This window comes from Phalangium opilio, unplaced genomic scaffold (genome assembly GCF_054372755.1).
Source record: "Phalangium opilio isolate 3A_F unplaced genomic scaffold, DU_Popi_V2 ptg000042l_1, whole genome shotgun sequence".
NCBI lineage: Eukaryota > Metazoa > Arthropoda > Arachnida > Opiliones > Phalangiidae > Phalangium > Phalangium opilio.
The window spans coordinates 4,842,488-4,853,261 of NW_028324166.1; the positions used below are offsets into that span (position 1 = coordinate 4,842,488).

At 38.4% G+C, this 10,774-nt stretch overlaps 2 protein-coding genes across 2 annotated transcripts; both read left to right on the forward strand.

Moving 5' to 3' along the window:
* The first annotated feature begins 1,101 nt into the window (after nucleotides 1-1,101).
* LOC149678579 (coagulation factor XIII B chain-like) lies at nucleotides 1,102-5,156 on the forward strand. The gene is made up of 6 exons (XM_089837179.1): nucleotides 1,102-1,207; nucleotides 2,517-2,678; nucleotides 2,749-2,979; nucleotides 3,509-3,703; nucleotides 3,852-4,064; nucleotides 4,729-5,156. Exons 1-6 carry the CDS (start codon nucleotides 1,135-1,137, stop codon nucleotides 4,989-4,991), a joined length of 1,137 nt encoding a protein of 378 aa, XP_089693305.1. The 5' UTR covers nucleotides 1,102-1,134; the 3' UTR covers nucleotides 4,992-5,156.
* A 2,403-nt stretch (nucleotides 5,157-7,559) lies between these two features.
* Nucleotides 7,560-10,677, forward strand: LOC149678580 (complement C1r subcomponent-like). Its single transcript, XM_089835891.1, has 4 exons — nucleotides 7,560-7,786; nucleotides 7,850-8,029; nucleotides 9,808-10,026; nucleotides 10,442-10,677. Exons 1-4 carry the CDS (start codon nucleotides 7,720-7,722, stop codon nucleotides 10,675-10,677), a joined length of 702 nt encoding a protein of 233 aa, XP_089692017.1. The 5' UTR covers nucleotides 7,560-7,719.
* The last annotated feature ends 97 nt before the right edge of the window (nucleotides 10,678-10,774 follow it).

Sequence of the window (10,774 nt, forward strand, 5' to 3'; positions counted from 1 at the left end):
AACAGGTTAATTCCCACATTTGACCGATTTCGGAAATAAATTACCTTTTTCCCACAGAACCTAAAACCATAGCAAAATTTCCCGCACATTGGCAACACTGCGCGGCACCCAACGAAGTGTCGCCCAATGGTGTCGCTTCCCCAAAGGGGAGAGAGAGGAAGATAGCAACGCGCTTTATAAAATCAACTGAAAAATGGGAAAATAGGGGGGGGGAGTAAAAACAATTTTCGGTACGTTTATTTTTAGGACGCACATCCTTTGCGCATAAGGAGATTGACCTCCTCGCCTTAACTCTGTCATCCCCTACGTCAACTGTGCGCGAGAAAGCAGCGCTCAGGCGCCGCGGTGTAGCGTGGATTTACCCCCGTTTTCACCTTGCATGGATCCCTGCTGCCTATACTGATTCTCTCTCCCCGTCCCTCCTTGGAAGAAGGTCCCTCTATTCTTCATCCGCTCCAGCGCCCTTATCGATCAAATCGATGCGCAGCGACATCTGTTTGCTGAAGGTTGAAACGGTCGAGGCGCGAAATTCAAACTAAAGCTTACGGTTCTAAGTTCTAATATAATGTTATGTTACCTTAACTTTTCCTTTCAGCTTTCTCTTACTTGACAAAGTAATCTTATTATTAGTAAAGTATTTTAATTTGAAATACATGTAATAAAATGTTAAATGAATGATAACTAAACTTGAAAACTAAGTTTCACAGGTATGCAGTTTCGTTTACCGATATTTTCGATATACAGACGTATAGTGCTGCGAGTTTCGGACAGAAAACTTCTTGCATTAATCTCCCTCATACTGTATGTAAATGTTTCACGAAGAGTGATTAAAATGACCCTGACTGAAGTCTTGTATAGATACCGATTAAAAGATGAAATTTCTTATCAATTTTATTCCAATTTCTGTAATTTGACTCCGTTTATTTGAATTGCTTTCTCAATTCTAAGAAATCTTTATATCTCAAATATCATTTCAAAATTGTTTGGATCATTTCATACATACGTATCCTAGGCAATCGCGAGCAAAAATGTATAACTATTAATATATTTTAAGTATAAATAGTTTACCCATGGTTTTTACGTCACATTTAAGAAGTATCCATTTAAAGTTAAGAAAGGTTGACATTTTAGGAAATGTCTACCACCAGTTCATACTTAATTGTGGCCGCAAGTCTTTGTGCTCTTTTCCATCTATCGCAACAAAACAGTCAGTATATACTACCATAAGTTTATAAGGTATGTTCCATAAGCTTGTCACTGGTTACTGAGAGCTTGTCATGAAGTGACGTTGGTGGAACGTCATAGATTCTCGAAAAGCGACGCCGAGTGAGGCGCTGTCCAAGGCTTAGTACAGACTAAATAGGATGATGGACTGCAATTTTAACCGAGTGTAGTCAATTTTCGTTTGTCGTTCTCGAACTAGCTCTCAGAAAGTCTCTAGCATTAAGAAGTATATGTAGTGTCATACTTATGGAACTTATCTTATAAACTTATGATACTACAAGGACCCTTTCCAAAATAGAGGCGGGGCAGAGTATCGTTAAGCCGGAACATCCAGTTTGTGGACACAAAGACGTTAGATAAGGCTTCAAATGTACCACTTTACAAAAGTCCTTTTGTTAAAAGCCATATTTTATTTCTTGGTTGTCCATATACTGTTCGAATGTTCCGTCTTTACAAAATAAGTTGGTCAAACATCAGACTATAATTTACCACTAACTTTTGTTAACTATAAAAACAAATGCTTTTAATTTCAACCAGTATCTTACTCGATTATTCCACATAATTTGACACAAGATATTTGGATTTTTGAAACCCTGCAGGCTTGGTTTTTTTTTAGTCTTGAAAAAAAAAAACTCAACACGAGACAGATTATTTTCAGCAATAGCATAAGTTTATCATGCATGATAAACTTATGGCAATAGCCATTGAGGCAAGATCAGGTTGAAGAATACTGCTTGATATAGTCAACGCTGGCCCTCTATACAAGGAAAATGGCTGTAGAAAAGCCTAAAGATCGAAACTTTCGCTATCGCTTACATCCGCATGAATAGGGGCCTTTTAGAAAGCACGGGGCTAAATCATGTGTACTTGGTTCTGATTGTCATATTGTTTTGCATAAAAACCAAAACAAGTCTTCTATTGCAAATATATTTAGTGATATAGTGGAGATTTCAATGCACCGATAAACAATATTTGTTGTATAAAACATGAGCCGTTATAAAAATACAACCACACACAATATTGTACAGCTTCCAATTTGTTGTTTGCGCTAACAAGAATCTCATAAACCTTATAGGAGTTGGGTAAAGTGGACGCTTTGACAATAGCATAACCAAACAACGAGAAATTTGCGATTAGGATTCTAGTATACGAAGGCCACTCTAAACTTCACAGATCAGTTTAAAGCAAGGGGAGGGAACGGATGATCTATTATTCTGTTTTTTTTTTACTTTCCATTTTCATTTTATTCCATATTCATCTGAAAATTAACGAAACCATGGTTTTATGCACAGTTCGGTTATGCGGAGAGCCAAGATTAATCAACGGAGGCTACAAAATTGAAGGGTCGTTTCTCGTTTTTCTCTGTGACGATGGCTACGAACTTGTTGGTCCAGCAAGGACTAAATGCATTGGAAGAAAATGGCATCCTGATCCTAATTCGGCGGAATGTCAAAGTAATTAATACACAGCAAGAGGAAAATTAAAAAAAATTAATTATTGTCTTTTGACTAATATTTTTTCTAGAAAAATCGGAGAATATGATTGAGGCGAAAGAAAATGATGATCAAAATTGTCCGGCTCCACCCATTATCATAAACGGAACGGTGGGTCCGCATAGAGAGAATGGCGAACCCTATCGTGTTGGAGATGAACTTCTCGTGCATTGCGACTTTTACTACAAGGCTGTTCAGGGAGACACTTACCTTCGATGCATAGAGGGCCCACGATGGAACGGAACATTTCCAATATGCATTCGTAAACACTTTTACACATTTCATTTTCATTTCTTATCACATAAGAAAGTTTCTCACCCAATCCAATTGTGATCCATCGTTCTTGATTAAATTCAGTATATATTACAACTGGAGCAAATATAAATTTATTTGTACGAGTTGTGACCAGTGTGATCAAGTTAAGATGCAATTCCCATTTTTGACGCGTAATCAAATTCAGATAATCGCGATCTTATAGATTGAGATTGGCCGATTAAAAAGTATAAATCTTGCCAGTTTGTTATAGTTTTAAGTATTTAACATTACAAATTAAAGTCGGTTTAAAGTAGGCAACTTTAGTTCTGATTTTCAAAGGGATTTCGTTCGATTACAGAACGGTAGCCTCACACGCTGTCTACCTAACTTATCAAGAGCCTTGATTTATCCAAAAGGCGTGCTTTAGATTTTCAGAGACAACCCCTTCCAACACAAAGGGTTGGGTTTAAGGGGCTTGCAGTATCACTCACTACTCGATAAATTTCTTAACGATTTCCTTGCATGACTTATAAAAGGTTCGCATTGTGGACCGCCGCCTTCAATAAATGATGGATATTTATCGTATTACGATCAAAACGATTCTTATCCAGTTGGATCTCAAGCCAGTGTACAGTGCAACTCAGGATTTACGAAAAGAAAACAAGAAGTTACTTGTCAGCCTGATGGCACATGGGATGTCGAGGAGGCTATGTGCCAGGAAGTATTTAAAGGTTTTAATGATAATGCATTATGCCTCACTCTACTGTTTTGTAAAATCAATTTCTCTGCTCGCGGTTGTGGCCTTGTTATCGCTTTAAATTTCCAGACTGATTTCTTAATGATTTCCTTGAATGGCCTAAGCTATATTCGCATTTTCAGATTGTCTACTCCCTCAACCTCCAAAAAATGGGTATTTGATAAGCGAATCATTGGGGAAAATTGCGCATAGTGAATATGATCCAAAGATTATGAAATTCATACCGGAAGATGAATACGTGTCATTTTCCTGCGACGAAAAATACAGAATTGAAGGCGAGGAAAGGATTTACTGCGACGAAGGTTCACTGGAACATGACGTACCTGATTGTGTCAGTGAGTATACACACAAAAAAAAATTTAGTGTTTCTTTGGAGTGAAAATGGTGTTCTTTTTAAATACACCTGTCAACATAACATCCAGGCTTTAGATTAGAAGTACCATGGATATGTATAATAAATAAGTTTTAATTAGGAATATTCACATTCTGTTAGAATCTGGTCTACAAGAGAGTCCCGAAACAGTATATTAAATTAGACAAATTCAAAACAAAAATTTTAAATACTAACTTATTATGGATTCTAATCTTTTACCTGATACAAGGTATTACGTTTAGGCTGCCGTTGAGGAGATTAAAAATATGACTTACAATCGCCCCCCCCCCCCCACTTTGCAAGTGAGAGGGAAACTCGTATTTTTTTTCTCTCTGCGCATGGGCGAAATTTAAAACCTACCACTCAGGATTCTCTGGAGAGATATAGTTCATTTTCCCAACGTGACCTACCTGCAAATTTATTAACCACTTTTTGGCCTAGTTGGGAATCCATAATAAGTTAATATTTATTAACATCCATGATCGGTCATTTCATTCACGTTTTTCTTTAACTTGTGTGTCAAAAAATCTATCACTAAAGTTCGGAAACTGTTAAAAATTGGTTTGCGTTTCATTTTAGGCATACATAGTTGAATAGCACATAATTGAAAACTTTTTGAATTTCAGAAATTTATTGTGACAGCCCACCTGCTATTGAAAATGGTTACTACGTCAAAAGGAGATCTAAAAAGAGAGTATTCAAGAAAGTAATGTACAGGGAAGGAACTAAGTTGTTCGTCAATTGTACAGAAGAGTATCACCATAAGATCGGATCACCTAAAACAGTTCAATGTCTCAGGGTTAAAAACGATCTTTTATGGACTTCGGAAAAACCCATATGCGAAAGCAAGTTTTTATTTTTCAATTTGTCCAAATTAATTAAAAGTTAAAAGTAATTTGGTTCTGAGTGGTTATGTAATATTTAAAGTAGGCCTAGCTATTGCCCTACTGATCGCTGTGTAGTTTGGTGGGGTGTACTGTGTTCGTGGTTATAGTTGGAGGAGAATTCTACTTCACCGAGTGACTATAACGTCACGGAGAGATATTACACTGGACGTACCGGTGTGTGTGTGTCGGTCTGTCTGTCACCACGTTCGCAGTTAGCAAACAGGAGCAAACGTATATGCTACTAGCTTTTACCCGCGGCGTCGCTCGCGTGTAATAAGAACTTTAATGAAAATGATATAAAGAATGGGTAGATTTTACTGATGACTAATATTTTTGTAGCACCCAAGGAGCGAAGGCACTCGGCGTTGCCCGTCAGCCCGTCGGGCCATTTTTTATTACTTTTCATGCGCACATTATTCCATAAAGAAAGGTTTTTAAATTTCTGGCCGCCATTTAAAAAGATGGCAACAAATCGAACCCAAAAGACCATTCAGCCCGTCTATAGGTTAAAGGAAACCAGTGTACCAAATATTTGCGAAATCGGTTGAAAAGCGTGGACTTTGTTGCATAGAGAAGATTTTTTACATTTCTGGGTGCCATTTATTAAAATGGCGGCGGATTGGAAAAATCTTTCTTAGTACGCGCCTACTACTAATGAGTAACGTTCATGCAAATTTACAGCCATTTAGGGCAAGCGGTTTGGGCTGGGCGTTGATTATCAGTCAGTCAATCAGGACTTTGTTTTATATAGATATAGATATCCGGACCGCGTTTGCAGTTCACAGAAAGCAATATATGCTTCTACTCCATTATCGTCTTTAGGATTAAGAAGTACGCGGCGATCGGCTAAGGTTACGAGAAACGTCTAGCCTCCCAATGGCAGGGCTTCCACCAAAAGTTCACGCAATTGCGAGTTTTCTTATAATTTATAGCATAAGCATATCAAACCACCCGTAAGCGTGAATTCACAATAAGACCACGGGTAATCACCATTGTACAAGGGCGCCAGAGAGAAATTTGAGGTTCTACGCCACCTAGTGGGAAAACGAAGCAATTCTCTCCTTCCCGATTCTCCCTACCACCTTATAACCCGGAAATCTAAGCAGTCGTCTGCTTCTGCAATAAATGGCAGCGGTAATTAGTACGGGCTTTTAAGACTTAAGTTGTTTGTTTAAGATTAGGAACAGCAAATTATCTCGAATTTTTAAAGAAAATGGGAAAAACTCTTAGTGATAAGTGTAGACAGTACAACTGGTTTCTTACGAATAGGATAAGTACAAAAGATAAAAGTGTAGGTTGCAGCATGAATTTATTACGCGAAGTCGCGAACTACAAAATCCACGTTTTAGCCCCACTAGCAGACGACAATGTTTGTTATGATTACAAGTATTAATAGAGGTAGAGCTTATAATAGGTAAGAAAAAGATATACAGTCCTTGTATTTATTCCCAAGCTTCCGGTAGCATCCCTTGCGCGATTTGAATAAAGTTTCCCTTTTGTGCCACCAGGAAGACTTGTCACCCGAGTTTTACCTAGACAATGCCTGTGGCTAATTTCCCGCCGATTCACGCTTACGGGTGGTATGATATGCTTATGTTTATAGTGAATCAATCGCCTTATATACCCAAAATTTCCAAAAATTGTTAAAGAGGCATACGGTTGAATTCAAACATCAACAATAGCTATGTTTAAAATGATTTTAGGAATAAAGTTTCTTAAAACGATTTAACTAGAATTAAGCAAAATTAATGACGATTAATTTATTTAGTTATTTAAGAAAAACCTCTTAATTGCGTCTCGATTCGGAGAGGTATATTTTGGGTTCTCAACTTGTTTATAATGGCCTATTTGTGTTGTGACTTTTGTCATAGTGTTCACGTTCGCTTTTCTCGCGGAGTTCAATTCGATTGTGTTCCTTACTGCTTTTTATATGAAACTACACCCTTTGTTTACCAAAGATGAGCGTTAGGCTTAGCATTTTAACTATTAAAACTTTGAAATTTTTTTACATTTTAGAATGTGGCGTGGACGTTAGAAGCCCACACCGAGTCTTTGGTGAAATAACTAAAACCTATTGGCCGTGGATGGCTATGCTAAGGCAATTCAATAAGGATGATAAAACATTTTATGGAGTAAGTTTTAAAGCCTCCGCTAAAATTGTTAAAGTGAGGTGGAAATGGATAATCAAGTGGTTTTTTATCGCTTTGTCTAATAATTATTCCAATAATCTGCATAATGAAATATCTTCGAATGATTTGAAAAATCAAAACTATTAAATTAAAAGTTAGGCCTCGCGTAACAACGAGTAAACTTCAGCGCGACTGCTGAAAATATCGGCTAAAAATTCTTAGTTGGAATGCTAACGTGATTGCATGGAAGTCGATGGATTTTGATTCCATTTTGATTATAAAAACCCTTCAGATGTTTCGTTACCGAGAAAGGTGTCTCGATACGGGAGTATAAAATATCAAATGTTTGTCTCTCCTTTTAAGAATTAGTAATAAATTTGTAACAGCTTTTATTTGGTACAATATCTTGAAAATAGTCACGACGATGAGGCCTCATTGCGGACTGGTCCATCTTGTTTTTTCACATTAGTTTTCCCAATTTCGCACGAGTCATTGGGTTCTTTTCAACCTATTGACGTTCAAGTTATAAATGTTAATGTTTTGACAGTTTTGTGGCGGATCCATCATTGACCGAGATTGGATACTGACTGCGGCTCATTGCATGTATCGTGGTGGACGACCAATAGAGGAGAAAATGCGAAATCCCGAAAACGTCTATGTTCGCCTGGGTAGGTATTCGTTTTGGCTCAAAAATAAGGGTAGTTCTAATTTTTTAATCAAAATTTTAACAGGCTACACGAAATCTCTAAATGATACCAATATTCAAGACATTAAATCGTCCAAAATATACATTCACCCTGACTATTTCAAGTTAGCAAACTTTGACAATGACGTTGCACTTATAAAACTTGCGCACTCTATCGAATATGAGGAAAGAGTTAGACCTGTGTGTTTATGCCCACCAGCCAAAGGTGTGTTCAAGTTTTTAAACCAAAAATTTATTTTATTGGGATACTGACTCATCTGTTACCTAAGATTGAAAGTTGAGCACCCACTCTTTTAAGGTTCGTCACTTTCCGGTTCTCTCTACCAGATGTCGTCATTCAAGGACTCATTTATATTTATGTTAATACTTGTGCTCTTAGTTACTTTTGGTCACGGTGAAAGGTGCTCTTAGGGCATTAGGAATATGGAGTGGAGGAATTTAATTTTGGTGGTTAGTTAAAAATCTCCACTTTATCCCCCCCAATCAATGGTCACGCGACGCCCATATCTGAAACCTTTTCTAATAGAATTTGCAATACAGTAGGAATTTGAGCTCAGCCGCAGCTTTAAGGAGAGAGAGACGGAGCGAAAATCAGTATAGGGAGCCGTATCCATCCGTGGTGAGAGCGATCTACGGTACGCTGCGGCGCCTGAGCGCAGCTTCCTCGCGCAGAGTTGACGTAGGGGATGACAGAGACAATACGAGGAATAGTACCATCCCATACGCAAAGGGAGTTGCGTCCTGAAATTAAACGTACCAAAAACTGTTTTCACTACTCCCCCCCCCCAAGCCCTATTTTCTAGGGCTGTGCGAGCCTTGAATTTTTGGTTTCGAGTCGAGTCTCGAGTATTGAAATTTTCCCTTATCGAGTATCGAGCCGAGTCTCGAGTACTCGAGTCGAGTATCGAGTAGTTGGAAAATTTGTTTCGAGTATTTATCGAGTAATTGGGAATTGATTTTGCAATATTTCAGCACTTTCTGTTAATTTATCGCTCTCATAATAGACATTTAGTGTAATTTTGATCATCGACAACTACTTCAAATAATTCCCGGACGGTATTAGTCTTCTTCCCTTTAAATTTAACAAACGAAATTCCTAATTAATATGTTCTTCGCAATCTCATTCCTCACCGAAGTCACTAGCCATAGTTATACTTCGAGCAAAGTCTCAAACGAAAATTACTAAGCTGAATTTAAAAATAAATAAATAAAATAAAAGAACAATAATAATAGTCAACGCGCCTTTAACTGTATTTCACTACTTTTACTTCCACTGTTGAACCAGCTAGGAGCTACTACCCCATTACATTACACTGGCATTATGATCAAAACTACCCAATCAGCACTGACTTGCGTCTGTTAACCAATAAGTGTGACTTTCTAGTAGATTTTTATAGCTACTACATCCCATTTTCAGAGCTAAAGGCCTTCCAAAAGACTGTTCGAGTATTTATCGAGCCTTGGTTTGATACTCGAAACTTTTTCGAGTCTCTGAAAATCTCTTATCGAGTACTCGAGTCTTATCGAGTACTCGCACAGCACTACTTTCCCATTTTTCAGCGGATTTTATAAAGCGCGTTTTTATCTCCTTCTCTCTCTCCTCTTTGGTGGGATGGAGTCCAAATCTCCATACCAAAAACGTAGCCTCTCTGTATCCTCCGGATTTTGGTAGTGTCATGCGGTACGGTAACATCGAAGATGACCCCTGTGTCATAAAATATAAGCTAGTTCTCATACAAGTACCATGGCGCTACGAGTCAGCGCTAACAATCGGCTACCAAAGGGTGGGGGCATGCGCAAGGGACACTGGGAGACTTTCATTGCGGCTCACGGCCCACGCCCATTTCGACTATATCCTTCAAGCCCACTGCATGTAAATAAAACGCCCCTTTGAGAAAATTTCAATGGGACCCAACCTACTCATAGCATCCAGCTCCTCATGTATTGCTAAGAAAAATTTTCAGAAGTAAATAATGTTTTCAGATATTCCAGATGAGTCAAATTTGTACGCCGAAAAGACTAAAGGCTGGGCCATAGGATTCGGGATCTTCAGTCGTGAGCGAAAAGATGAAAGCGAAACGTTTAAAACCCTAAGAGAAGTTGCCTTAGAAATTAGAAGTGACGAAGAATGCGGCAACGGGTTGCATGGAAGCGCAATCAAAACATACACAGCGGGAATGTTTTGTGCTGGCGGTGAAAAAGGTATAGTTACATATAACCCATCAAGAAATATACATGCTATAATACTCCACAACCTTGCTTTTTATATAAAAACGGCACTTATACAGTATTTTTTCGTCAACGCAAAGTTTCTGGTGGCACTGCATGTGGTTCTGGTTGCCCAATACCCGATTTCGTCGAATCTAAGAGCGGGGCAAAATCCTGCCGTTCATCTCGCTCTTTGGTGAAAGCGCTGTAGGCGTTTTGGATCCAGATAGTGCGTAGGGACGGCAATGGATCATTAACCCCCTTGTTTGTTCCGATACTGGGGGACATACCTACTCCCCTTGAAGTATATGATGGAGGGATTTTTCTTGAGCCTAACATGAACACAAAATTGCTGAATTACAGCGTCTTCTCCGAGTCCTAAATCTCTTGCATTTTAAAACTATTTCAGACAAAGACACTTGCCACGGAGACAGTGGAGGTCCATTTATGAAACAGCAGAATAATGCTGATGGTACAGTTTCTTGGATACAAACAGGCATTACTAGTTTCGGTCCAAAAGGTACATGCGCAAAAGAAGGAGAATACGGGTACTACACTAACGTGGCCAACGTTAGGGACTGGATCGACAAAACCATACAAGTGCATGGAAATAATAGTAAACCTCCTTTTCATGCTCTCTTTTGAGACCCTTGTCAAGAAAGTATCCGCTATTGCCTTGAGGCCACTTTTGCATGATTTCCTTACGAAAAATGCTGTTTAATTTATTTTTAGCTACGTTTCA